The sequence below is a fragment of the Fusarium proliferatum genome (assembly GCF_900067095.1).
Source record: "Fusarium proliferatum ET1 genome assembly, contig: FPRO_scaffold012, whole genome shotgun sequence".
In the NCBI taxonomy this organism is placed as follows: Eukaryota; Fungi; Ascomycota; class Sordariomycetes; order Hypocreales; family Nectriaceae; genus Fusarium; species Fusarium proliferatum.
Window position 1 is genome coordinate 1,255,876 of NW_022194801.1, and position 26,805 is coordinate 1,282,680.

At 47.8% G+C, this 26,805-nt stretch overlaps 14 protein-coding genes across 14 annotated transcripts; 7 read left to right on the forward strand and 7 right to left on the reverse strand.

Moving 5' to 3' along the window:
• Nucleotides 1–527: 527 nt before the first annotated feature.
• Nucleotides 528–4,971, forward strand: FPRO_13543 (uncharacterized protein; the record flags this gene model as incomplete). The annotated part of the gene is made up of 10 exons (XM_031223007.1): nucleotides 528–641; nucleotides 710–815; nucleotides 877–961; nucleotides 1,026–1,080; nucleotides 1,130–1,465; nucleotides 1,516–2,490; nucleotides 2,569–4,223; nucleotides 4,281–4,399; nucleotides 4,452–4,885; nucleotides 4,945–4,971. The coding sequence occupies 10 exons, from the start codon at nucleotides 528–530 to the stop codon at nucleotides 4,969–4,971; spliced, it is 3,906 nt and encodes a 1,301-aa protein (XP_031088409.1).
• A 335-nt stretch (nucleotides 4,972–5,306) lies between these two features.
• Nucleotides 5,307–6,063, reverse strand: FPRO_13544 (uncharacterized protein; the record flags this gene model as incomplete). The annotated part of the gene is made up of 2 exons (XM_031223008.1): nucleotides 5,307–5,851; nucleotides 5,931–6,063. The coding sequence occupies 2 exons, from the start codon at nucleotides 6,061–6,063 to the stop codon at nucleotides 5,307–5,309; spliced, it is 678 nt and encodes a 225-aa protein (XP_031088410.1).
• A 1,931-nt stretch (nucleotides 6,064–7,994) lies between these two features.
• On the forward strand, nucleotides 7,995–8,800 carry FPRO_13545 (uncharacterized protein; the record flags this gene model as incomplete). Its single annotated transcript, XM_031223009.1, has 3 exons — nucleotides 7,995–8,238; nucleotides 8,289–8,571; nucleotides 8,620–8,800. 3 exons carry the CDS (start codon nucleotides 7,995–7,997, stop codon nucleotides 8,798–8,800), a joined length of 708 nt encoding a protein of 235 aa, XP_031088411.1.
• Nucleotides 8,801–8,888: 88 nt separating this feature from the next.
• Nucleotides 8,889–10,066, reverse strand: FPRO_13546 (uncharacterized protein; the record flags this gene model as incomplete). Its single annotated transcript, XM_031223010.1, has 2 exons — nucleotides 8,889–9,483; nucleotides 9,537–10,066. The coding sequence occupies 2 exons, from the start codon at nucleotides 10,064–10,066 to the stop codon at nucleotides 8,889–8,891; spliced, it is 1,125 nt and encodes a 374-aa protein (XP_031088412.1).
• A 720-nt stretch (nucleotides 10,067–10,786) lies between these two features.
• FPRO_13547 (uncharacterized protein) lies at nucleotides 10,787–12,823 on the reverse strand (the record flags this gene model as incomplete). The annotated part of the gene is made up of 1 exon (XM_031223011.1): nucleotides 10,787–12,823. The coding sequence occupies one exon, from the start codon at nucleotides 12,821–12,823 to the stop codon at nucleotides 10,787–10,789; it is 2,037 nt and encodes a 678-aa protein (XP_031088413.1).
• Nucleotides 12,824–13,344: 521 nt separating this feature from the next.
• FPRO_13548 (uncharacterized protein) lies at nucleotides 13,345–13,860 on the reverse strand (the record flags this gene model as incomplete). Its single annotated transcript, XM_031223012.1, has 1 exon — nucleotides 13,345–13,860. One exon carries the CDS (start codon nucleotides 13,858–13,860, stop codon nucleotides 13,345–13,347), a length of 516 nt encoding a protein of 171 aa, XP_031088414.1.
• A 759-nt stretch (nucleotides 13,861–14,619) lies between these two features.
• Nucleotides 14,620–15,985, forward strand: FPRO_13549 (uncharacterized protein; the record flags this gene model as incomplete). Its single annotated transcript, XM_031223013.1, has 2 exons — nucleotides 14,620–14,698; nucleotides 14,757–15,985. 2 exons carry the CDS (start codon nucleotides 14,620–14,622, stop codon nucleotides 15,983–15,985), a joined length of 1,308 nt encoding a protein of 435 aa, XP_031088415.1.
• Nucleotides 15,986–16,423: 438 nt separating this feature from the next.
• FPRO_13550 (uncharacterized protein) lies at nucleotides 16,424–17,095 on the forward strand (the record flags this gene model as incomplete). The annotated part of the gene is made up of 1 exon (XM_031223016.1): nucleotides 16,424–17,095. The coding sequence occupies one exon, from the start codon at nucleotides 16,424–16,426 to the stop codon at nucleotides 17,093–17,095; it is 672 nt and encodes a 223-aa protein (XP_031088416.1).
• A 160-nt stretch (nucleotides 17,096–17,255) lies between these two features.
• FPRO_13551 (uncharacterized protein) lies at nucleotides 17,256–17,988 on the reverse strand (the record flags this gene model as incomplete). Its single annotated transcript, XM_031223017.1, has 2 exons — nucleotides 17,256–17,528; nucleotides 17,587–17,988. The coding sequence occupies 2 exons, from the start codon at nucleotides 17,986–17,988 to the stop codon at nucleotides 17,256–17,258; spliced, it is 675 nt and encodes a 224-aa protein (XP_031088417.1).
• Nucleotides 17,989–19,344: 1,356 nt separating this feature from the next.
• On the forward strand, nucleotides 19,345–19,827 carry FPRO_13552 (uncharacterized protein; the record flags this gene model as incomplete). Its single annotated transcript, XM_031223018.1, has 1 exon — nucleotides 19,345–19,827. One exon carries the CDS (start codon nucleotides 19,345–19,347, stop codon nucleotides 19,825–19,827), a length of 483 nt encoding a protein of 160 aa, XP_031088418.1.
• Nucleotides 19,828–19,897: 70 nt separating this feature from the next.
• On the reverse strand, nucleotides 19,898–20,299 carry FPRO_13553 (uncharacterized protein; the record flags this gene model as incomplete). The annotated part of the gene is made up of 1 exon (XM_031223019.1): nucleotides 19,898–20,299. The coding sequence occupies one exon, from the start codon at nucleotides 20,297–20,299 to the stop codon at nucleotides 19,898–19,900; it is 402 nt and encodes a 133-aa protein (XP_031088419.1).
• A 1,123-nt stretch (nucleotides 20,300–21,422) lies between these two features.
• On the forward strand, nucleotides 21,423–21,704 carry FPRO_13554 (uncharacterized protein; the record flags this gene model as incomplete). The annotated part of the gene is made up of 1 exon (XM_031223020.1): nucleotides 21,423–21,704. One exon carries the CDS (start codon nucleotides 21,423–21,425, stop codon nucleotides 21,702–21,704), a length of 282 nt encoding a protein of 93 aa, XP_031088420.1.
• Nucleotides 21,705–21,976: 272 nt separating this feature from the next.
• FPRO_13555 (uncharacterized protein) lies at nucleotides 21,977–22,342 on the reverse strand (the record flags this gene model as incomplete). Its single annotated transcript, XM_031223021.1, has 1 exon — nucleotides 21,977–22,342. One exon carries the CDS (start codon nucleotides 22,340–22,342, stop codon nucleotides 21,977–21,979), a length of 366 nt encoding a protein of 121 aa, XP_031088421.1.
• A 695-nt stretch (nucleotides 22,343–23,037) lies between these two features.
• Nucleotides 23,038–25,651, forward strand: FPRO_13556 (uncharacterized protein; the record flags this gene model as incomplete). The annotated part of the gene is made up of 2 exons (XM_031223022.1): nucleotides 23,038–23,190; nucleotides 23,237–25,651. 2 exons carry the CDS (start codon nucleotides 23,038–23,040, stop codon nucleotides 25,649–25,651), a joined length of 2,568 nt encoding a protein of 855 aa, XP_031088422.1.
• Between the last annotated feature and the right edge of the window lie 1,154 nt (nucleotides 25,652–26,805).

Sequence of the window (26,805 nt, forward strand, 5' to 3'; positions counted from 1 at the left end):
ATTCCGATTGGCCTGCGAGTGAAGAATTTTGAGACAAGACAGTCAATCAATGACGACGGAAGCGCTCCGAGCCGAAGCTCAACTTGCAGCAATTCTCCGCTGAGCGGCATTAGCTGGCCTCAACTGTCAACGCCACTTCATACCTATCAGCCCCCACGGAAAAGGATCAAGTGCATTTCTAGACATATGATCTCATGTAAAGAAAACGCTATTGTACTCCCCGCTGAGACAAGCGCCCGGCAAGTCTCTCTCCCGGCATTCCTTCCTTTGTTCTATGCAGTCATCACGCGACGCCCAGAAGAATCCCACTCCCTTTCCTGCGCCGTGCTGACGCATGAGAAATCCCTCCAGTATGTCTGAGTTACAGCGGGTCCTCGGACTCTGAGTACGATCCGACGGGAAAATACGCGTGTCCGCGCTCCCGATCGAGGAACGGTATTTGTTGTTTCCCCCATTTGCTTTGGGGTAACGGTGAGTGCGATGAGAGGCCTGACGCTTGCAAACTGTTTCTGTACCAATAATCTACTATGGGAAAACGCACAGCGGAGAATTCAGCGGCGAATGAGGAGGGTGAGGAGAAGCATCCTGAGATGGGCGTTGATGGACGTCCTGAGAGGGAGCCTACCTTTCAGGATTATATGGTATGACAACGAGTTCACCACTGGAACGGCTTGATGCAAGGAATACTGATATCTTCTCTGTTACGTAGAGAGTCTTCAAGTATGCCTCAAAATGGGATCTTCTCGCATACACCGTTGGTGTAATTGCCTCGATTGGTGTTGGCATAACCTTGCCTTTGTTGAACATCGTTTTCGGTATGTAAAGAAAAGAGGCCCAATATCGATGCGGGATGCTAATGAGACCGCTGAACTGCAGGTCAATTCGCTAGCAAGTTCTCAGACTATGCTGGTACCGAAACACTGCCGGGTGATGAGTTCCGCTCAAAGCTTAGTGAACTTTGGTGAGTTTGACCTGCGATACGAAAACTAATTTTCGGTTGACGGCCGTTAATACCACCGCGATAGCCTATACCTGCTTGGTCTCTTTCTTGGTCGCCTTGTACTAGGCTACATCACCAACGTACGCTACCTATCTCAGCGTTCCTGCTCATCTGCTTACCAATTCTCAGTTCGCATTTCGCATGACGGGCGTGAGAATCACCTCCGCCATTCGTCAAGACTATTTCACGGCATTGTTCTCACAAAGCGTCCATGTACTGGACTCTATGCCTCCAGGATATGCAACCACCATCATTACCACTACTGGAAACACCCTGCAACTCGGAATCTCCGAGAAGCTGGGTGTTTTTGTGGAGTATAATGCCACCATGATCGCTTCAATCATTGTCGCCTTCATCTACAGCTGGCAGCTTTCCCTAGTGACATTCACTGCTGTTATCTTTATCACTTTCAGCGTCAGTCTGGTGCTTCCCTACATCACCAAGGGCCAGACAAACCAGACCAAAGTATGTACCAATCATTAGATCCTGCGACATGTTACTGACGAAAGGGCTAGTCCGAAGGTATGGCGATGTCTGTTGCTAGCGAAGCCATGAGCGGTATCCGAATGATTGTAGCTTATGACGCAGAGTCACGAATTGGCAGCAAGTATGGCAGATTCGTTGACGAAGCAAAGAAGCACGCTCAATTCGCCGGTCCATTCATCGCCCTACAATATGGCCTGGTGTTCTTCAGCAGTTATGCGGCGTTTGGCCTCGCGTTTTGGTACGGAACCAGGCTTTTACTTGACGATAAGATCAATCAGCTGGGGGCCATCATAGTCGTCTTGTTCTCTGTCATGATGATCGTCACAGCAATGGAGAGAATCTCCACGCCTCTTCTAGCAGTCAGCAAAGCAACAGTCGCAGCTTGCGAGTTCTTCACCGTTATTGATGCACCCCGCCCAGAGCCTGGCCACCTCACCGATCCAGAAGTGTCTGCGACAGAAGACATTATCTTGGAGGACGTCACATTCGCTTACCCCAGTCGACCGCAAGTCAAGATCCTCGATAATCTCAATCTGCGAATCGAAACAGGCAAGGTCACTGCGATTGTCGGCCCCTCTGGCTCAGGCAAGAGTACAATCGTTGGTCTTGTTGAGAGATGGTACAGTCTCAAAGACCAGTACGTCATCTCCAAACCAGTCGAGAAGCCGACCGATAAGAAGAACAATGGCGACAAAGAGGAGGACGAGCAAGAATTACAAGAACTCTCGTTCGCAGGAGACGAAACTGGCCCGCCAGTTGAGCTCCATGGCCGAATTTCTACATGTGGCCACTCTCTTGATGACATCAACGTGAAGTGGTGGCGATCGCAAATTGGACTTGTCCAGCAGGAGCCGTTCCTCTTCAATGACACCATCTACAGTAACGTTCTCAACGGCCTTATCGGTACAAAATGGGAGAATGAGCCTGATGAGAAGAAAAGGGAGATGGTGCATGAAGCCTGCAAGGAGGCATTCGCAGATGAGTTCATTGAGAAGCTGCCAGAAGTATGTCGGGTCAACCATTGTCAACCAGCTAGCACCTTGACCCTCAAGTAAAATACTAACATCTTTGTTTCACTACAGGGCTACGACACCGCCGTCGGTGAAGTCGGCATCAAACTATCAGGCGGTCAACGCCAACGCATCGCCATCGCCCGAGCCATAATCCGCCGCCCGGCCATCCTCATCCTCGACGAAGCCACAAGCGCAATCGACGTCCGCGGCGAACGAATCGTACAAGCAGCACTCGACCGAGCCTCCAAGAACAGAACAACGATTGTAATCGCACATCGCCTTTCTACTATCAAGAAGGCTGATAGGATTGTTGTTCTGCGACAGGGACAGGTTATCCAGTCTGGTACTCATGAGAGTCTTTTGACTGACGAGACTGGTCTTTATTATAGCCTTGTAAATGCTCAGGCACTGTCTCTGGGGGAGCAGAAGGAGGGGAATGAGGTGCTTGCCAAGGAAGAGCGGCCGTCCTCTGTTCACGAAAAGGCATACACCGAATCCACCATCGAAGGCAAGCCCCTGGAGAAGAAACCCAAGAACAAAGGCCTCCTCTCTAGTTTCGGCCGCTTCTTCTATGAGACCAAGTCCAACTGGTGGATGATGGCTCTAACCCTCTTCTTCTCCGCCTGCGCCGGCGCCGCAGTTCCCTTCCAAGCTTGGCTCTTCGCCAAAGTCATCATCGTCTTCGGCTATCTCCCCGACGAGTCCAAGGTCAGAAGCGAAAGTTCCTTCTGGTCGCTCATGTGGACTGTCCTCGCTATCTCAGCCGGTCTAGCCTACTGCGCTACATTCTTCTTGTCGACGCGCACTGCGAGTACTATTCGTTCCAAATACCAAAAACAGTACTTCTTGTCTATCCTGCATCAGAAGGTTGCCTTCTTCGATCACGATGATCACTCTCAGGGGACGATGGCTGCGAGGAGCGCTGAGGATCCACGGCAGCTTGAGGAGCTGTTGGGGTCCAACATGGCAAGCGTGTTTATTGCGCTGTGGACTCTGATGGGTACTATCGCTATTGCACTGGCTTTTGCATGGAAGCTTGCCCTCGTGTCGCTTTGTGTAGTCGTACCCATCCTCCTCGCCGCTGGGTATTGGCGAATGCGCTACGAGATCAAGTTTGAAGAAATGAACAACGCCGTGTTTGTCGATAGCTCCAAGTTCGCCTCTGAAGCAATTGGCGCATTCCGTACAGTATCATCTTTCACACTTGAAAGTGCTATCTGCGATCAGTTCCGCACTCTCAACAGCAACCATGTCAAGGACGCCTTCAGGAAGGCTCGCTGGGTGAGCTTGTTGTATGCCTTCTCTGATAGCGCGACCATCGGATGCCAGGCTATCGTATTGTACTACGGTGGACGACTTCTCCTCAGCGGGGAGTATAACCTGGAGAGTTTCTTCGTGTGCTTCATGTCTGTCTTGAATGCGGGCGAGACAACAGGACGCGCACTCAGCTTTGGACCCAACGTCGCTCAAGTACGTGCAGCTGCCAATCGTATTCTTGGGTTGAGGGACAGTCAGGTGAGGGATGGACCCGGGGCTACTGGCGCACAGTTCATTTCTCAAGGTGACGGTATGAAGATTGAACTGGAAAACATTCACTTCAAGTATCCTACTCGCGACGTGCCTGTCTTCCAGGGTCTCAGCCTCACGATTGAGAAGGGCCAGTTTGCTGCTCTAGTGGGTGCATCGGGCAGTGGAAAGAGTAGCATCGTATCTCTCCTTGAACGGTATGTAGACACTCCTATACATGTTAATGATGAATACTGACATGATGCCACTGATAGATTCTACGACGCTGATCACGGTCGCATCCTATGCAATGGCCAAGACATCGCAGCCAACAACGTCTACACGTACCGTCGCCATCTCTCGCTTGTTGCTCAAGAGTCAAGCTTATTCCAAGGTACATAAAACAGATCGCACTATCATAAATGACATAGCTGATGATCTTATAGGCACGTTACGAGAGAACATCCTCCTCGGCGTCGAAGACACCGTCGACGACGCAACTGTTCATCGCGTATGTCAAGAAGCATCCATCCACGAGTTCATCATGTCCCTCCCAGAAGGATATCAAACACAAGTAGGCTCTCGCGGCGTGACCCTCTCGGGCGGCCAAAGACAGCGTGTCGCCATCGCCCGAGCCTTGATGCGAAACCCAGATATCTTGCTCCTCGATGAGGCCACAAGTTCTCTTGATTCTGAGAGTGAGAAGCTGGTCCAAGAGGCCTTTGAGCGCGCTGGCAAAGGGCGCACTATGGTAGTCGTTGCTCATCGTCTTGCGACGGTGCAAAATGCTGATATCATCTTTGTTCTTGGTGAGGGCAAGTTGATTGAAAAGGGGAGCCATCGCGAGTTACTGGCTGCTCGTGGTGTTTACTGGCAGATGGTAAGTACTTTTTCTCACTGCGATTACAGTGCGATTTATTTGATTGCTAACTTTAACAGTGCCAAAGCCAGGCTTTGGACAAGTAGATGTCCTCTTGAGGTTTGGTCATATCGCTGTCGCAGGACATTAAACTTTAACTTCGCTATAATATAACATTTTCCTATATGCGTATAACTACATTATGCCAACGTCTCTTATCATATGCCCAGATATTGGCCACCGTTTCACTTTGTGTCCTCAAACAGCCGGATCTCTCCAAAGTCCATTCGTCACATTTAAGGCTTTATAAAACGAATTCAACAGGATCTATTATCTATTAAAACTCGCCAGGGCCTGTCCATTTACATAACAGCTAACAAGTATATTTCCATCATTCCCGCACCCAGTGTACCCAAGAAAGCTTGAATGCCCTCTATGATCCCTAAACATATGAATACACAGTCACTGGATCTGGTGTCACAGTGTCTGTAGAGAGATCAGTCGCCACAACTGTATCATATTCGGTGACTATAACATAGCCCATGTTGGTCACAAACACACTGTTATAAGCGGTCGCAGATGCCGTGTTGTAATTCGTCGTGTGAATAGTGTTACGGTTCGTCACGCCGACCGTGTTGTAGTTAGTTAGTGACACAACAGTTTTGTAGTTCGTCACCGTGACTTTAACTGGCTTGGTCATCGTGGCACTCTTGCGCTGTGTTACCGATTTGGTGTTGCGATTCGTCATTGCCAAAGTCTTCAAGTCTGTTGCCGTTCTGGTTACTAGGTAGTTGAATGTAGTGACTTGCTTCTTTGTGATATAGCTTGTTGTATACTTGGTTACCATATGAGGGACAGTCTTGGGTTCCTTGGCGGTGAAAGTCTGTGTCATTGCAGCAGCGGGCTTGTTGGTGATGCGGCGCTTTGGAGATGGGTTGAGCAGAATGCAGATCCGTCTGCTTTGTTGCTCTTCAAGTCCATGATGTCCTTGTCGTCAGGCTGGCAGATGGCTAGAGACGGCAGATGCTTGTTAATTTCACCTCTTACCAACTCGGCTCATACATACCGGGTGCTCTCCTGTCAAAGGCCAAGCCCTTGAGCTGGCCAGTGGCATTGTATTTGGGCCATTGAGCACTAGTCGGAATAGCGCTAACTGCAGTGATGAAGAGCAGCGCTAGTGACGTCTTCAGCGCAACCATTTTATACTATTAGTTCTGTATCGGAGCAGAAAACTACTTTCGTTTTGAGTCTTGAATGGAGTACTACAGAGGTAATATATACCATATGGCGGTCTAAGAAAAAGGGGGGGGAAAAGGGGGAAAAAAGAAGAAAAAAAGAAAAACGAGAATCAAGGTAGGCTCATCGTATTATTATAAGTGCTAGGCAATATGCATTTTATTCTTAAGGGTTTTCTAGCAACTGTCGCCACGATTTTCTGCATTCCAGTCAAAGGCCAACAGCCGTTATGACTGCCTAGAATGAAGACAGGCTTTAGACTATGCCAACGCTACTAAACATGCTAACCGCAATGCGAGTAAAATATCATCGGCTCTATAATTAGCTAGCCGACCCTTCCATTCATCGCTGTTCTGGCCTCTGAACAGGCAGACAGGGCCCACTGCTAAACGAGGCGTTAACCACAGCCGTTCAAACACGTGCTCACCATGAGATTCAAGTTCAAAGTTTAACAACCATGAGAGGAATTCAATTAAGCACTCGAACTCTAGAACTTCAAAAAACCCATCAGACTACTCAATGGGAGCGGAAGGGTGCACTGAATTGACTTTGCATACCAGTGCGCTATTGCACTAAGTAGTTTGCAGTACCGTTATTGAGCACGACGAAAAGGGTCACCAAGGCATGTATGTCCTTGATATCGGTGATATCTTCTTTAACGCCTGCAATATCCGAGACAGTAATCTATAGATGGCCACCGTCTTGCCATGTTGATTAAGCAGTGTCGGGCGGCTGAGAGCCTGAGATAGGGCTGAGTTAATTGCGCGAATCCAATAGAATGTTGTTAGTGCTGTAGATATTCTCTTGTTTTTCTCTGCCCACCTGGATTATAATGTTGGTTGTTGTTGAGGGACGTGATTTGGGACATGCTGACATGCAAGTGCTGGTTCCAGCCTTCAAGTGCAGGAAGTGCACCAATCTACAGAACTTTAGAGATCTCTCACAGCTTAAAGCTTAACCTGAAAGGTGGTGATATCTTAGGTATTTGCAGGTCTCTTTTGACTTAGTGGAACGTATATGGTAATGCGATTGCCCCCATCCCCTGATCGATGAGGTTTAGGCAGCATTGGCCTCCTTACGCCTCGATCTTCATAGCGAGAGGGTCTTGTTCTAAACCCTATTCCAGCTCATAGATACAATAGAAAGTAATGATGCGTCAGCAGTGTGGCATTATCTCATATTGTTGAAGCCATTCACTATATTAACCTTCGCGCGGAGACGTTGCACAAGAATGTTTCGATGGTCCTCTCTTGTAGGACTTCTGGTACCTCTGAAGTCTGGCACAATTCTTAATCGCAATAATTGGGTTAAGTAATAGTATGCAGATTTACAAAAGCTTAGACATCTGCAAATGTATCATATCAAGTTTCCCGTCATAGTTGAGTACAATCGCTGCGTTGCTTCAAGACGTTCCTCATCTAATAGGTGTCAGGGAACAATGGCCCTCGGCGCTGACAAATTGATAGGGCTGACAAATGACTCTACAGAATCAAGCTGCCACTAACAGCCAGTAAAAAACGCCATGTACCATGACGTACCGTTGACACCTGATTGGCTCTGATCTGACACAATCTATGATTGATAAGATGGATCCGATGTTGGCTCCGCGGAACCTTACGATAAGCACACTTGGTGCTTCCCATCTTCTCGCGGGTCAACATCTGCGTAGTGATTGTTAAGATGCTTGATAATACGCAAGTTTGGGCTCTTTATGATGTATGTGCTTACTGAATGGGGGTAGCTATATAAGACTACCTAACGTCTGCTTCTCATGATCAATTCACATTCTCAATTTCATTTAATTTATCTCACCTCACCAAATTCAGACCGTAACATCTTTTCCAATACCACCGGCACTATACAATAACTCAATAACTTAATAACCACTTCGGTCATGGCCGCCAAGTCTCCTATCGTCCTCATTCTCGGCTCCGGCCCAAACATCGGCCAGTCCGTCGCCCGCAAGTTTGCTTCCCAAGGCTTCAGAGTCGCCATTGCCTCTCGATCCCAGAAAGAGGCAGACAGCACCGACAAACAGCTCAACATCAAGACTGATCTGACCAAGCCGCTCGAAGTTACCGATGCCTTCAGTAAAGTGAAGACAACTTTCGGAACTCCAAGCGTTGTTGTCTACAATGGTAAGTGCTAGTTTCCAACAAGATATGATCAACTGGCTCACACGTTACAGCTAGCGCCGCGGCTTTTCCTCCAGCGGATGACCCGCTATCCGTCTCTTACACCGACTTTACCAACAACACCGCCATCAACATCCACAGCGCCTTCATCGCAGCCCAGCAGGCAGTCGCTGGTTTCGCTCAGCTTCCAGAGTCAGCTGCACGCACCTTCATCTACACCGGAAACATTCTTAACGTCACAATCCTTCCCAAGTTCCTCGATGCAGGAGTTGGCAAGTCTGGCGCTGCTCATATGATGTGGGCTGCTGCGGACGCATACAAGAGCAAAGGCTACAAGTAAGCCGCCGATTTTTACGTCTAGTGCTGTTGGCTAACATTCTCAAGGTTTTACTACGCTGATGAGCGCAAGCCTGATGGAGCGCCCAAGTACCGCGTTGATGGAGATGCACATGCTGATCTGTACTGGGAGCTATCCCAGGGTAAGGAGCAGGGACCCTGGATGCAGACTTTTGTGAAGGGAGAGGGATACAAGAAGTTTGACACGCTTTACACTCCCATTGCTTAGGTAGCACCTATTCTGTACTAGGACATTGTAAATGGCATTAGAACCCAACTTAAAGCCCTTGATCTCCATTAAATATGTAGCTTGCCCCTTAGCTTCCTCCCCCTCCCATGTGAGTATTGATCTGGCCAGAATAAATCCAATACCCATTGTTGCATCTTGCCCCAGGAGTATTTTCTAGATATGCCCCAGTCCATGGCTTCTGCGGAAGAACGTATTCGCCATCAAAAGAGCGCCATATCTGCCAGTGAAAAGTATCTCCTTCATGCCCCTGGGAGCGGATTATCTCGCGCCGTAATTCAACGTACGCAGCGTACGAGATTGAGACGGCGAAAGGTTCTTGCATGCGATCAGAGGTGTGGCGGTTGAAAAAGTCGTCGAGGATTGCAAAAATGTGTCCAAATTCCGTTTCCCCACCTTTAGACAGACCAAGCTTCAAGGCCAGGTTGAGTCTCTTGAGGCTAGGGAAGTGATTGTCGAGAATCAGAAGGATTGCCTTTAGGTCCTTTTCGCGCGGGAGATTTTTGTTTTTACAGACGTTAGTTTCGACAGACCAGATAATTTCCAGTGATGTTATGGCTGATAATCTTTGTGGGAGGATATATGCCGGGAGGTTGATCAGCAAGATTGCGCTCGAGATATGTATTGTGTTTGTGCTGTAAAGGACATTGATGCCTTCGGTATAACTGACGGACGAATGGTAAGCATGATCCGATGGACCTTGCCAATAGAGACTTACGCCTGTCGACACGTTTGAAGCCATCCCAGAGCGCCGATCCAACACCCATAGAGCTCTTCACCGTTCTTCTTCCACATCTCACAGCAGTGTGCGATCCCCACGCAACACCTATCCTTATCAACTGCTCTCGAGCTATAGGACTCTGTCGCGATAGCTGGGTGCCAAGGCGGAGGTTTGCGATGGCATGTGCAGCCTCTCCAAGACCAAGACTTTGGTCGGCTGTTGTCCAGGCCTAACCACCATTCCTGGATCATGGCGTGTGTTTGCTTGTTACCTGGCATTGGTGGGTGGTTGTATGTGAGGTCCATATGAACTGTTCGATCGCCAAACGCCTCAATCAGGACTTGCCTTCGGATCTCATATGGGAGCATCTGGAAGAATAGTGCAGTCTGTTGTGACTGGGACAAGGCTTCAATTGAAGGCGAAGGCGTTAGAATGTGCGGTCGCGGACTTGGGAGAGTTGGAGGCTCGGGAACGCCGTTGTGCTTCTCCCGTTTCGCGACGTACCATGTCATAAAGCGTCGCTTCATGGTTCATAGAGGGCAAAAATTGACATTCGTGCTTATGTTGGTTGTAGATAAGAGTCAGGCAGAGAGCGCACTGAGGCCAGGCGTATTACTAATATTTGGCTAGGCAAAGCAGTGTCAAATATGGCCAAGTACTGTGCACATCGCTGTAAGCAACATAGGTTACAGCCGCATATAAATTCTTAACGGCATTATAACAATCGTCAATTTTCTCAAGGCTCCAAAGAAGCATAGGCAATCAATCCAGAGCCTTATGTGTTTCTGGGCATATACTGGCAATAATAGGTATTCTCAGCCGCTCAAGTTACAGAAGCATCTACGGCGGGTAAACCAAAGCAGCCAACCGAAGTCACCGGTCTACTGTTCAAGTCGTATCTGTCTTGATAGTCTCCCCGAATCCAGTAACCTCTATCTGGGGTTGCATCAATTACTTTGCCTTCCCCATATAACTCTAGCGGCTCAGATGATAAGTGACGCCAACTTGAGGACCACTCTTTCTCATATGATATCGATCGTGACTCGAACATCTATCTGAAGATCCTTGTAAGCAGGTTGAGGGATGGATGAAAAGATGTCTCGAAAGTGGGAGAGCCCAGTCAGATCTATCCGGCGGTTGACGAGCGCACCCACTGATTGGAGCATGTCGGGAAGATATACAAGGCCTGTAGTCAGGCTTTGAGGCTTTAATTAATGAAACTGAAAATATAAAGTATGTTATAACTACTACTTTATGAGATCATTTGTCTCTACAATAGCCTGAATGAGATTTCCTGAGGGCATCTCAGGAAAATCCATCACAATTGTCCCGACCTTTGCGGGGCTACCTGTGCCCCCTATCGAGCGAATATATCCTTCGAGTTGAGCGTTAAATGGTGGGGCGCCATTAATCGGGTCAGTGGCGTAAGCTCTGGGTGTGTTAGAGATACCATTAGTTACAAAGCTACTATATCCAATACACCAAGTGCCTGCAGATGAGTTCGCTGGCACTTGACTGATGAAATCCTTTACTGCCTGCAACTTTTCGGGGACAGCTACTGAGCCATCGCCATCTATCTGATACTGATCTTCGATCAGAAGCTTCACAGATGCCGAAGGCGAGCCAACAATTTTGCCCTCGATTGTTGCTTGTTTGTTCTCTGGCCAACCAGTAGCATCAATGCCGAAGGGTTTCCCTTGGCTACCACGGATGTTAGGTAGGGGGAGTCGACGAATCAGTTGGATTCTACCCTTGATATCCTGTAGCCGAGGGATGGTATCCCCGAGTGACCACAAAGGGTTTTGAAATGTCATGTTGTACAGGTCGTTTGAAACCTTCTGGTTCAGGTTCTCACCCTGATCATACTTTACTTGAACGATGATAACTTCGGATGGGTGTTTGCTGAGCCATGTGTAGAAGTATTCGAATATGTCAGCGAAAGTAAGGCCGACATTGAAATCACTATGACATGCTGACAATGGTCCAAGAGGAGCCTTGGTAACCGTAAGACCTAATTCATCTAACGTCTGGTCGAGGCCATTGCTGTAGCCACCACGCAAATCGAAATAACGTATTCCCGCATCAAGTTGCTGTATATACTCCATATCCTGGCATACCACATAGGGGCCGACGGTCGAGCTATTCAATATCCCATAGCCGCTGAAGTGGTATGTGGATGAGTCATGAGTCCCGGGAATCGATAGGTCGGCTAGTGAAACGCTCTGATCTGTGATTTGGCCCATCCAGGAACCCATAGAGCGTTGGCTCAAAGGACGACGTGAATAGTATATAGTTTGGGGTGTGTTATTCATATTCCAGATGATATAAAGCCAACGATTAGAGTAAATCAAGGCCGCTTCATTCCAGCATTCGAGGTTATCGGCTGTACCCATAGAGTAGTTGCTAGTCCAGCAGCCATGAGGTGCGTCATATTCGCATATGAGATTGCTGTAACCGTGCCATTTCTTGAAGCAGATCCACGAGCTTTGGCCATCGGGAGTAGATGTAGCACTTACGCCACTATTTCCCCGTTCGTCCAGCTTATCGGTACGTGTCCATACACCATTGACTAGGGTATTCTCAAGAACTGTGCGGCTGTCATTATCGGCAAGAAATATGAGGACCAGTTCGTCGAGGCCTGTGTTCCCTTTTCGCACGATAAGACCCATATTGCCAGTTGTCGAATTATCGGTCGCAGTGCTGGGTAAGAAACTTTCTGGTCCAGAGATGGTCGTCGCGTCTGGTTTCGAGATTATCCAGTTGATACGGTCGCCATTGTTGCGGTCAAAGCCAACCATGTGCAGGTCACCATGGTAGACTGTGGCCGCAACAGAGGTGTTCCACGTAGAGTCGAGAGCCCCAGATTCTTGAAATGTAGTGCCGTCGTACTTGTAGATATATAATCCAGAAGAGGTAGGGGACGAACATGGGACTAGTGCATAAAGTTCGGAATGGAAAACAACCAAAACAGATGTATGAGATTGGGCCATTGAGGAATCACTAAGTGCAACCGAAGTTGGTGTAGCCCAGCCATTTTCCGATGTAAGCCAATATGTGAAGCTAAATGACGATGCACATTTGGAGGGTTCGTTCTGGTACTGCGTAGCCCAGGCGAGAAACAGTGTGCCATTGAAGTCGCATGCAGCAGGCTTGAATTGAGTGCCTACGGAGTTGTCCGTGGCAACTGGCTGTGCTTGGCTCCAGGGGAAAGGGGGCAGATCCAGATTGGAACTCACTGCATCCTGGCTCCAGGGAAAAGGGGGCAGATTCAAATTGGAACTCATTGTATCCATAATGCACTGGCACTTTTGCAGTTCGCGTGACAAGAAAAATTATTTTTCAAAACTCATAGGCAACGCGACAGTCTTCTATTTATTCTTAGCTTTCTTAAATTTTTAATGGCTTCCATGCTGCTTCGTAACCCTAAACACTACTCGGAGTCTCGACCGCCATTAAAGACGCCTACCTGGCTGAGTTTTGTACTATCGGGTTAGAGGCTCAGCTGTCCTAGGATTATGACTGTAGTTGAGGCGTAGAACTATTCCCTACCTGCATTACGCTTATTCCCAAATAAACACAGACTATTTAAAAATGTGAGGGAATATTACACACCGCCTCTGTTTCTCATATGGACATGCATTTAAGAACTGTCTAGATTTCAAGAGGCGTTGAGACATTTGCGTAGCACAATAGTGTACTTTCTGATAACATGGTCTACGCCCCACTAGACTATACCCAAAACTATCAAGAAGTGACTCAAATTAAGACAATTTACCTGTATCTACACCAACATATAAATCAGGCTTCAATCTAGTGCAGTTAAACAGGTCGTCAATCCTTCACAACATCTATCATCCGCAGGCTTGACAACAGTATAGAAATCCGCTGTAGTTTTGATACGAGGATGTGGCAGGCGATGAGCTACGCAGCCTCTCCATTGCCAGTATCTAGGCTGATTTGTATCCAACCCTAGATTCTCTTCGGTATATGGATAGAGGTGCATATTATCGGTATGGTACCTGTGGGCGGGCTTTGTGGATCTGTAAGTGGATCGTTCATCGTTGATCGGTTCACGTAACGGATGAGTTAAAACGAGGTCTACGTGAACTGTGCGGTTGCCGATTGCGTAAATGAGAATCTTTCGTCTAAGTTCGAGGGACAGTCTGAAGAATGAAACCGTTTCTGCTAATGTTGTAATTCGTTCTTGCGACGGTGGTGGTGTCAATGTGTACGGTCGCGGATCGGGAAGCCGTGGCATTTCGGGGGTGCGTCGGCGACTGTGCCATTTTGAGTCAATCCATCCTTTAAAACGCCGATGCATGATGAAAGAAAAAGTGCTCGATAAGTTGTTGGGCGCGAAATACAGCGGAATAACAGTGGAGGGGACGAGCTTTTTATATGCGGTTGGCGGTGTTGCACTGTACTACTGAAGCCTAACACTGTGTCGTTAATTGGCTGGTTAGCAAGAAACAGCAGGGTGAGTATCCGCGAGCATGATGAGGACAAATAACAATCTAGCACTCAGTAGAATGGCATTAACGGAAATAAATTGTAAGCATTATCGACAATAAGAATTCTACCTTCATTTCCGGCACTATACTAAGCTCCAGAGCTATTAGCTTACAAGCCATATGTGAATAGACTGCGTATCTACCTGACAACTTCCGGTGAGCACATGTGTCAAACCAACACCATAAGGGTCAGAAAGATCAGTGCGTTGCTTCAGGGAAGTTTTAGAGAAGACTGAGCTTTATATCAAAGCCAGAGACCTGATACTGTTCTTGTCAGTGACTGCGCTGTGCCAGCATTGACATGCGGAGCCGGAAACCAGACGTGTGATCAGTAAACGTGGACTGTTGTGGCTACGTATTACCAGAAACCATCATATTCTACGATCAGATTTCACATCAGATGAAAATGGGTGCCCGCTGCTCGGTCAAAATACTTTCCCAGAACTTAACAATCACAAGGTTGAATCTTCTTAGATGATGTAAATTGGCCAGCGCTAACGAAACCTCCAATAATCAGTTTTCTTTAGGAAGACAGATGGTCCTAAAGAGCCATGAAAGTAACCCCCAAAATGAGCACCGTTATTTCCCAGTACTTACACAAACATAAGAGTCAGGCTTCAGCCCGCTGCATTTACTACCAAGAGCTGGGTTCCAAGCAAGGAGCCTCTCTAGTGAGATGCTATTGGCTCTTCGGATAGACTTGCAGGTATCTTTCTTAGAAGAACCCTTGAGCCCATCCAAACGCCCCAGAAGTTGACCATTGCTCGTCGTCACCGGTTCAACGCACTTGTCAAGAAGATTAACAGGGCAACTGCTGACGCGGTCAACGACATCTCCAAAGATAACGATGTCAAGTATAAGATCGGCTTTGCGGACTGGAACCCTTGGGTCACTGACGCCAGTATTGATGGGCAGATGTGCTCTCCCTCTGCTAATAGAGACTACCCCAGCAAGGACCAGCCTCAGATGCAATTCATCAAACCCCCCACAAACCCTACACCTGGAGAGCGCGAAGATCTCAAAAAGCGAGGAGTCGATGGATTGGATTACTACGATTACAGTCAGGGCGAGCTGAAGAGGAAGCGCGCAGCGGAGAGCATTTGGGGTTCCAAGTTCTTCAACAGCGCTAACCCACCAGAGCTTGTACGCAGAGTTCTTGGTCGTCGTGCCCCTAAACCTCCAGGATGTCCCTCCGACGAATCGAGAGATTGGACAATGGGTCTTGGCCTTCCCAACGACATCGCGGAGAACTTTCATCCGAATGAGAATGGGCATCTCACGATGGCCAGCTTCGCGATGGCTGAGGCGATGGACCTTCGATCATTGGTGCTCGGTATAGATCCCCTTTCATGCGAGGTCAAGGACCAGTTCAAATGCTGGTCGGATGACAACTGGAAGATCTACGACAGCGCTGATCGGCTTGATAAGCACTATGAGGATTTCTGCAAGAACATTGAGCAGCCTGATCATGAGAAGGGATGGGACTACTACAAGGTCTATGACGAAGACACACCTGATGAGCATGAGTTCAGGATCTCGCTTAGCGAGGATGTCGCAGACCGTGACGTGAACCAGTGCATTGACTCCTTCAAGAAGCTGATCCACAACTGCGACACCAATCGCCGGCTGAACTGGAAGACCGGAGGTAAATACGTCCGTGACGATGGAGCCTACACATACGAAGTCAGCCCAACACGCTACATCAGGCCCTGGCCACCACCAGAGTATGCCCAGGGAACTTGCAAAGGATGGTACCACTTTTCCCATAGTTCGTATACAACAGAAGGCGGCGGGTTCTCAACGTGGGACTTTGGTCAGAAAACGATGAGGCCAAGCATGAATGGATGCTATGGGCTTGGAACTTTGAGTACTACGATGAACCGACTGAGGAGGGGTATGAGTGGAAACTTACGTTTAACACGCCTGTTTTTGTGAGATCGAGATGCTTTAAGAATAATAAGGTTGTGAAGGGTGCTGGCGGGTGAACTGATGGTTGTGGAGGAAATGATTGAGTTAGATGACTGAGTACTTAGGTCTCAAGCAATACCTACACTTAGTATAAGCCCTTATGAGAGAATTCAAAGTAATGCACCCTATCTTGTATTTCTTGCTGGAACAGAGCTCCACTACAGTGTACCCTATCTTGTATTCTAACTACGTCAGGTTAAGTTAGTTGTAGTGTCATCACCGTGGGCCCATCGGTCAGATTATTAATCAGAACAACTTGACATAATTTCACCGCTGCTCGATTGTTTGAATATATAACTAGCCAGATATATGTCCGTCTTTCTTTGCTATGGCTCTGCAGTCTTCATTTCTTGCTTAACATACTTCTTCTGTATAGTACGCGAGCTCGGTCAAAACGCAGTCACTATGTCCTCCCTATATCATTACTCTTTCTCTCGCGTCTCCAAGATGGATTCAGTTCAGGAGTCTGCAATTCAATACCGCGAGCTACGTCTCAAAGCACTCAAGGCATCTCCAGAGTCCTTCTCTTCCACCTACGAAATCGAATCTCAATTCACAGAGACACAGTGGATGGGTCGCCTCCTCCAAGATGATAGAGAGAACTTCGTCTGCGTCGCAACCCCAGTCAACCCTGACGCTTCTTCGATGGCACAATGGGTAGGACAGGTGACCTTGAGAGGTCCAGTCGGCAGAGAAGCCTTCACGCTTCCCGAAGTTTCTGGGCAGCCACTGCCAGGCGGGGATGATGAAGATCGTTGGCAGATGCTCAGCTTGTTCATTCTACCGGACCACCAAGGACGAAAATTGGGGCAAGGTCTGTGTCGGGATGTTATTAAACATCTTCAAGAAACTCAACGAAAGGCTAGAACCGTCGTGAGGTTGATGGTCAAGCCCCAAAACACCACTACAGTGCACTTATACGAAAAGCTTGGTTTTGAAACTGTCGGAAAATGCACATTGGCTGAGGCTCTTGTAGCAAACGGAGATGGCCATCTGCTCCCTGAAGATATCACAGACGCCAGGTACTCTACTCGATCAGGCTTGATTATGATCTACACTATCTCAAAGACTGCGTAGAATTGAGATAAGCTTTAATGGAGTGCTAAGTAGATAGGTGACTTGGTACCTAGTTAATGAGACACTCTCCGTACCGTGGAAGTATTCTGCTCCAAAAAAAAACATTAATAGAAAAATATACTTAAAACTGAACACTGCTATATGTGAGGCAAAACATCATCTACAGTTTCGTCTTAGTCTTGGGTGGATGCTCCTCTTCCCACTTGCGTAGAAGGGCCGTTGCCGTTTCAACCTTGCGGGTGAATCCATCATACAACTTGGCCCAACCATCGCTCACAGTCCTGATATCAATTGGTCGACCAGTTTTCGCATCGATGTATGTAATTGATCCCGTAACCTGGGCCACTACTGCTTGCTGCTGTAAAGAAAAAAGGACTGTTGTGCCAATATTATGGTTCGGTGTGAACTTTTCTTCACGATTGGCCACAATGAGCTATTCACAATCAATGAGATCCGATCTCCGACGTCGCGCGTGGTTTGATTTGACTTACCGAGTCTGGATATCGAACTTGTCTCTTCAACAATATCTCGTACTTGTGCACAACGGGGATGACAGTTTTGCCCTTGATCATGTCTTCGTATTCCTGCTTAGATAGGAACTCGTCGTAGCTTTCCATGACGCGCTGCCAGCAAATACCAAAGAAATGCAAATACTGTGAGTGCGCGACATGCCCGAACGGGTCTTGATCTTCTGCCCAGGTCACACCGCGTTCTACCATGGTCTTGGCTTCAAATCCCTGTGCTTCAAGAACTGTCAACGCTTTTGCGCGAAGTTTCGCGTATGGATCATCTTGATCGGGTATTTGGGAAGATTTTGGAGCGCCTGAGCGATGGTAAGGCGAGAAGTACTCGGTTGCCTTGAGAGGCGCAAAAGTCTTGCCTGGTCCCGGCATGGTCGGAAGTCCGTGTTGTGCGTTATTTGCTACGAATAATAAATGGTGAGGGGCAGCCAGCACTTTTATAGAGAAGGGCACTCACTCTTTGGGTGAAATATACGGCTAATTAAAAGTAGTAATCTCCGGGTACTTACTACTTATCATTGCAATGTTATGAACCTAATATTCCAGTCAAGACCACTCGGAATCCCGATCCTTCTATCCGCAAACTTTCGAGCCAAGACGGCTTCAACCAATGATGGATCGCCATTTATATTTTGGTTACATTGGATGCCCGTCCAAGGAGCGGGGAAGCGTCAGGTTTTGCTCCATCCGGTATGTGACATGACGGCCAAGCAGAAATTCATGGTCTCATTCATTAATCTGTCGAAATTGGCCCCCAATGATAAGGTAGCTATAATACCCTGCGGCACGTACAAAGTTGGGGGCCATCCGAAACAACCGCAGTTGGTATCCAGGTGTGACAATTACATGTGATATACCTTTTGTCTCTTGTATTTCGGGCCAAAATGATGACAAAGGCCATTCAAGTCTGTAGTTCAGAAGGTCTCAGAATCAATCTGCCGCCATCATTCCTCATATAAACCAATATATTTCCGACATTCAGGCCTTCCTCCAACCCCCTCGGTTTATGCTAAGGAAGCATAGCATACTCGAGGAGTTCGACAAGGTGAACACCGGGAAGCTCAATAATGGCAATGTCAACCTCGGCTTGACCATGTCCAACCCTCGTCGATATTGGCCGTGATAGATGGTCGGCTTGCTGAAAGGATAAGGTCAGTAGGTCGTGAAAGAGAAACGTGGTGCGGTCGACGGATACAACAGTAAAACCTGTATGAGGCGCGCCTGAAACTCGGATGACTGGTGATATTTCTCTCAAGGTTCGGAGTAGCGAGAGTACTATCACAAACATCTACAAAAGATCCTCAATCTACATTCATGCTAAGTGACGATTCTTTGATCTAAACTTTTTTCTATTCCATTCAGTTCCTCAATCATGCAGCTCAGTCAGAGAATACAGCATCTTAATAGGGCTTGCAATAACTTTTTTTAAAAAGAAAATGTAAAAAAAATATAAAAATAAAAATAAAATAAAAGCTAGCCGTAATGAACTTTTAAAAAATTCATGGTACTATTGGATAATAGTGGTTGTTATTGTGTGTCTAACTAGTGGCTCAAAGCCAACCGACGTCATAGATCCTATTATTCCAGCTCCAGATCCATTCGCTAGCAGCCAACCCATCACATTTCAAGCTCAACATCAATATTACTACCCCAGAGCTTTATTTGAATGGCGTCAGCCATCACAATCAATACTCTCCGTCACTAATACCCATGCCTCACAGACCAGAAATGGCTGCATCACGATCAAAAGCCAAGCCCTTGATGGACACAATATCCGAAGCCCATCGAATGTCCTACCGCATCGGCCGCGGCGAACAAGGCGTCCTCACCTTTGAACCCTACAAATCCGCCATTCTTCCCCTCTGGCGCTTCCGCACAGTCCCCATCGCGCGAAAAAGCGCTGAGGACTTATGGACCAAGTTTAACGAGTTCAAAGACCAGCGCGATTTTGTGGGGATGGACATGACGCGTAAATTCATCCAGATGGGAATGACGCGTGCAAAACGATATGCGAATCATGCTGGGGGCCGGAAGTACAAGAAAGGTACAAGGGAGGAATTACCAAAGAGTGATGAGCATCCCGATAAGGAAGAGAAGCTGAGGGCGAGCTTGATCTTTAAGGGGTATTGGGAGAAGTGCAAGGAGGATGAGGAGTATCAGAATCTCAAGGAAGAGTTTTTGACGAAGCAGAAGGATTGGAAGGATTCCTGAGGAATCTTCAGTAGTTTGACTATTTCTAGTTAACCGTCCGGAAACCGTCCGTCAGTATTTAGCGCACTCTCTAATCTTCATTGTCTCTATTAAGGTCCTCAATAATTATGCCCTTCGTCTGACCCAGCCATTCAATCGCAACACCATCACGAAGAGGGGCATTCAGAGCTTGCGCGATAGCACCACTTAGTGCATCACCCTCATTCATATCCCATTGCAACGGCCACTCCCCTCCTCTATCTGCATGCCTCTCCCAGTTTGGCTGCTGAAGCTTTGCCTTCTGGGCCGCAGCCTCAAGTCTCTCGGGGAGCTTGTTGCCCGGAAAGCCGTTGGCGAACCATATGATCTGCCGTTCAAGAAGCTTTGCAGGTCCAATTTTGACGGAGAATCTTGAGTTCCGGTGTCTGGAGGCCGCGCTTCTTGGCTTGGCCTTGGCTGGGGTTGTAGCCTGTTCTGGTATGTTTGATGGCATCTCTTGGTGGTACTTTTTAGCAGGATTAGTCTGGTTGGTTGAGATTTGTTTGATGGTATTGGTATCAGCGTTATGGATTTCGTGTTTGCATTTATTTAAAGAAGACACAGTCATTGGAGGGTCAGGTGCGTTAGAAATATGCCTCTGTGACTATAAATCAACTGTTTTTCTTGAAGCCTTGTTCTGGTGGTTGTTCTTTGTCGCTGTTCACAAGCTTTACTTCTGTTCTACGTGTCTCGGGGCATTTCCATGCTTGTTCATCCCTACATGGCTATCAATTTGCTTCATCTTCCTAATGTCAATAGTTCGGCCTTTGATCACAATTTGATGGCATTATCTGGATCTCGTGGTCCTGTCTGAGCAGGTCGCCTCTCCTCATAACTGACATAGCTACTAGGTAGTCATACCACACCCTGAAGTGAGGTTACATCGTGCTTACAATGTCCTACTTACATAATTCTATTAATAATAATATTATCTCGGGTCTGAATTGCAACAGTTTTCGCGTCGCCAAAAGCCCATTGTCTCTAGGTTAAGAGGGTTGACTGCCGATAAGCTTATCCGGATTTGGCATGCTTTGCGGGGAAGCCCTAAAAATAACCCGTACAAAGTTATGCAGCTCCATTACAGCCAATCAAGACGCGTATCTCAACCACGACAACCTTATGCTCATTCCAGCCAGCGCATAAATAACTCACAACAAGCCTAACAAATTCCAGTCCGCCCGATCATCCAGAGCGAGTCCCGACAAGGCATGCATCGCCGACAATCCGTGATCAACTCCCTGTAAAATCACGGCACATTTCATGCTAAGTTTTCAGCTCTGCCAGAATTGCGGGGATGATCGCTGCTCTCAATCAGCCTTATGCCCTCCGATGGAACCTGGCTTGACTCTATCGGGATTAAAGTGAGCATAGTGAGACAGTCAATCAGCGATTAACTGCCTTTGCGAGTTAGCTAGGGCCATAAGTGGGCTTGCAGCTAGGCAGTAAAGACTAAGACGGTGAAATTTTGGACCGTTGATTGATGGCGGTGTGCTGCATTATAAGAGGCAGATGTCGCTCCAGCTAAAGGTGCTACTCATCATTCTGCAGAGTCAGATTAAGCTTAATTCCAATTCATCATGAAGTTCAGCACCATCCTCCTCGTTCTTGCCCCTCTTGTCTCCGCAGCTGCTTCGAAAGAGGCCGCTGCTGGCCTCCCCGACCTTGCCTCGGCCAGTGAGAAGGGCCACGATCTCTCATCTCATGGTGAGGGACTTCAGCTAGCTGCCAAGGTCTGCCCAGCCAAGTTCCCCCGAAAGTGCTCCCTCGGAAACTTCTGCTGCCGAACCCTGAAGTGCTGTAAGAAGGAATGCTGCCAGAATTCGGCGAGATACTGCAGCAATGGCCGTTGCTACAAATAGATAGCGAGAAAATCAGACATAAAGTAAGTTCAAGACAAGCTTTTAGTAAGAACAGGGACTAACCAAATTGTAGCATGGATGATACAACAAGGGTTGGATTTGAATAGGTTCAAAGGTTGGAAAGAATGCCCTACACACTGGGATTCAGCATATTGGAAATGAACTTGGACATGATCGAGGTAGCATAAGAATGAATGAATGAGCTTTTATTTCAAAAGTCGCGATGCATCATAACCCATCTCGTACCCTTCTCCTCGACCCTATACATCCACCTAAGTCAAAACCACATCTGGCTGAGGATCATTTGGCCTGTCCCAAGGAAACCCATTCCTAAACAGAAGCTCTTCCTTCGACTTCTCCGTAGACATGACCACCACGCACGAGTATTCGCTGACATTCATACTGATAATCCGATAAAGGCCTCGCGCTATGTGCTTCGTCACCTGGGTTACCGCATGGTGAACATGTTCGTTAGTGCCTGTTCGAAGGATGGTGAAGTTGGAGTCGCCGTTGATGTTGATAAAGGTTACATCCACTCTGTTGATAATTGTGCCGAATTCTGGTGCTGGCGGTGGCCATGAACTGGGGTTGGTGGAAGGGTCAACGGTATAATAGACTGCGGCGGGTTGATGAGCCATAATGCGTGATTGTAAAGTGTAATGATTGTTGCGGCTCTTTTGGTAGAAAACATTCGAGTTTAAGTTTTTAAAAAGTTCGACTGTGAGATTTAGCATGTATTTATACATCATTGCACTATAGCGATTATTATCCTAGTCTTTTACCTTATCTCGCTGTTGATACCCTCTGTTGGTCGTTGTTCCGTCTCATCAAAAGTTCCACTACGCCTCTTGCATTCCCTGCTCATTTAGAAGCCCTCATGATATCCCATGTAGTGCAACTAACACCGCAAGGTGCACACTCTTAGGCAGCCGAACACTACAAGTAGCCTTCCGAGAGCTGATTGAAAAAACATCTGATAGAATGGAATACTTCCGGCTCTTGATAGCGAAGCTCCTGCATCCTTAGTCAGTGTAAGTTGTAGCGAGCTGAAACGAAAGATCCAGGTTGATGATCCTTATCTTATCCTTATCTTATCGCGTCGCCATTTGTCCATGTCGCAACTTTCAGCCAGCCACGGTCACGCACAGCCTGTCGATCACTAACATGATTGGACGCACTTGAAGCGTGTCCGCTAATAATTGGCGATTTGCCAAGTACTGCCCCCGCCTGAAAGGTTGCTTATTTCCGATTAAATACAGGGTAGTCGCTGGCATTTCTGAGAGAAACATTCTTGGCGTTGTTTCGTTTCAATCCAAGACTCTTTGTTGAAACAATGTCTGAGAGCACGATTTCCAAAAGTACGGAACAGCCTGAAAGTGATGTTCCGTCGTGGTCGTCGAGGTTGTATCGACAAGTTGGTTTCTCGGCGAAAAAGACGTGGCAGGATAGAGGTGACATCATTCGTCACTCGAAAGAGCTCTTCACTGTAGGTTCACGAGTCTGGTAGGCGATGTCAGTCTCATCAGGTCTAGGGTGCTGGTCCAAATGGGCTTCCATATTCTCCACTGCCAACAGCCTCAAGTATACGACTTCTAGAGGTCAAAGCAGGCAACCCAAGCGACATGCTGCAATGCTCTCTCCATACAGTTGACTTAGCAGACAGCCCGAAATACCATGCGCTCTCATACACATGGGAGTTGGACCCACCAAGCTTCCCTTACGAACTGAGATATCTGTCTCAAAAAGTCCCTAGCTTCTCAAAAGTTGTTTCCAGTGGTGTCGATACGGTGAATCACACTCTTAATCGTCTCATGGTTCGGTCCCGCTTTGAACCATCAGATCCAGATGCAAAGCCAGTCGAGAATACGACCGACCGAGACAAGATCCTCTGCGACGGCAAAGGCGTTTACGTCAAGTCTAATCTATACCAAGCTCTCCTCCAGCTCAGAAAAACGCGTCCAGGTCTGTACTGGATTGACGCAATCTGCATCAACCAGTCTAACCTTACTGAGCTGGGCCAACAAGTCCAAATGATGAATCGCATCTACAGTTCAGCGTCCCAAGTCACGATTTGGCTGGGTACTTGTCCCCACGTTTTCGCGCCCGGCGTAGCGAACCTCATTGAGATGACCAAATCCGGCCTTCCCGAGATCACCGAGGCTGCTGAATCCAAAGACTTTTACTACACCAGAGTCGGAACAACATCACTCTGGCATTTAGTGCTTTGCGTCTTCTTCTTCGTCACGCGTAAATGGTTCAAAAGACTTTGGGTTCTGCAAGAATTATGCCTCGCCAAAGAAGCCATCTTCCTCTTAGGAGATTACAAGTTCGAGGCTGATGACATCTCCGTTGCTTTTGGTTGGATGAAAAGTATTCTGGGCGCTTGGAATACCAGTGGGTTACACATGTTTGCACAGATATTGACGTGGGTTGGCGACATGCCTGACCAGGCTGTCGGGTTGCTCAATTCGCGCCGCACGATTTCTGAGGGTGACAAAGTTGGTCTACAGGAATGGTTCAGGCTCGTCAAAAACCGCGAGGCAAGAGATCCGAGGGATATGGTGTACGGCGGACTCGCTTTGATCAAGCCAGAGACGCTATTGATGGACCCACGCTTAAAGCGAGGCTCCGGTAGCTCATCGTTAGATCACGATCAAATTGCATCAGACGGTAGACTACAATGGCTATCACTACATGCGGACTACGCCATTGAATTTCCTTCAGTTCTGGAGAAGGTGGCGCTGTGTATTTTGTCGGGTCCTGAGCCGATGAACCTCCTCTCGCTAGCAACGCGATACCGCAGTCCATTCTTCTACGACATGACGAGAGACACATGCATCCACTACTCAGCTATGAAATACGACAAACTGTCAGAGCTTGAACTCGATGTACCATCATGGTACGCGGTGCCATGGCTTGAGAACTCGCGGGGTATGAAGCCTCTCATCTGGCAAAACAGGACACCGCTCGAAAGCATCTCCAAGATGATCAATAGTCCATCCGTATCGGCTGACGGTAAATCGCTGTTTCTCGAAGCAGCAAAATTAGATATCATCGAGTCCTGTGTCTTGTATAATTTTTTCGGGGATCTGGCGCACGATATGGAGTCCATGATCACGCTGAGCTCCAAGGAGAATGAGCACGCACAGGAAGCTGCGGCGTTGAAGGATTCTTTCAACTACGCTCCGCCATTTCATCTGCTAGAAGTGATACTCAACATGACTGCATATATGAGGCCGACAAAATTGTCGCCTCTTGAGGTCTTCTGTGACCTTCTCACAGCTGGAACATGGAGAGGCGGGCCCAGCAGCAAGATGACCGGGTTCTGCCAATGGCTTGACGACTGGGTAAATAATTACATCAAAGAACATGATAAAGAAAAGGCAAAAATCACCGATGAAACTCTCATCTTGAAAGAATTCATCGCCAAAAGAGAACCCATCATGGCAAAGATTCAAGACGACTACACCAAACTACGCGCCGCATATCCCAATGAACCGTGGTCACCCGAGGATCGCAAAGCCATCCCGGAAGAACGCAAGACCCAGGCCTCTCACTTCGCAAGAACCCTGCAAAGAGCACAGACGGTCCGAGCTCTGTTTAAGACACAAAGCGGCAGACTCACCCTTGCACCGGCCTGGGCTGAAAAGGGCGATGTTGTGATGGTGGTGAAAGGCGGCAGGGTTCCTTACGTCTTTACACCAAGAGATGAGGACATTAAGCGCAAGATTGCGTTTAAAGAGAAGTATAACGGTGAGATTTCGATGGAGGCGTTGAAGGTGCGGCCGGGACATCAGGAGGCGCAGAAATGGGATGCGGCAAGTCTGCGGGGTGACATTGGAGGTAATGAGAGTTATTTACTCACTGGTGAAGCTTATTTGCATGACTCGGATTTGGAAGAGATTCTGGGGACGGAATTGGAGTTTGGCAGATTACAAATCGTCTAATGAGATCATGCGTTGATGGAGAGTTTGGCTGTCATTTTCAGTTGCACACCTGGACCTTGACAAACTTCTGTCAACTTCTGTCATCTTCCGAGCTTGGATGTGCATGTTGCCCAAGTTGAGATTGATAGATCAGCTTCAGCCTGCACAGACTTTGTTTGTGGCTTACCAACTCTCCGGATCTCAGCGGAGCGGCAAACAACGGCGGTTATTTAAGGACCGTGAATGATGAAATGAAGGCAACCACGGCGTAGGGTAATATCAGAATTACTCCGCCAAAAAAGCCACAGGAGCTGTTTAGACGCTTGAGGCTTGGAACTATTTCCAATAATTGTTTTGCCTTTTCGATATGCTTAAACAGCAGATGTAAGCCCAGCGGTTAAGCGATGTCCATCGACCACTGCGAGGTTGAGCTCATGTCACTCCAAATATTCTTACGTGATGCGATCAACAAAAAAGGAAGGAAATTCATGGTTCCGGTTCTAGATCCCCAGAAACTGGGCAAACTCAACCCCTGGAAGCCCTACTCGGGAACAGTCTCAGCGACGCTAGTACCTGAATTTAGCGCTGACTCTCGATATTACTCCGTAACCTCAACAAACACAGACGCCTCAACGGCACCGGCGACAAACCGAGTACGGAACCTCCAATCAACCACCCCTGAATTGCATCTCGTATTCCCCAGATGAGATCGCAAAAAAAGCTTAGCTCAGTTGAGTGCACATCGCCAAGCCAATCGATCAGCAGCAATCTCCACGACGGTAAATCAGTGGGTATCAGCCGACCTGGCCTAACCTCAGGGGTAAGGCGTTCTAGACACCGCTAGCCCGCACGGCTAAACCACCGCAGCCAATGGCCGTCGGCGACAAATTTCCCTACCGCAAGCCACTGCCATAACATACAGCTTATGCCCTGGATTAGTTCCCAATAGTGCCTGTAACCGCGCGCTGCCGAGATGCACCTCGGACTTCTCCAATCACCGTAACCTTCGAAGTTCACCAGCCCCTGAGCACGTCAATTGCTTCTCAGCTGGCGTAGTGGATGATGTGAATTTGCCCTACCGATGAGTTTGCTGCTGGTACCTTCCGCTGTGAGCCGTGAACCGAGATTAGTGTGTTGTTCACAGGGCTGCTAGACGAGCATGTCACTACTGCATC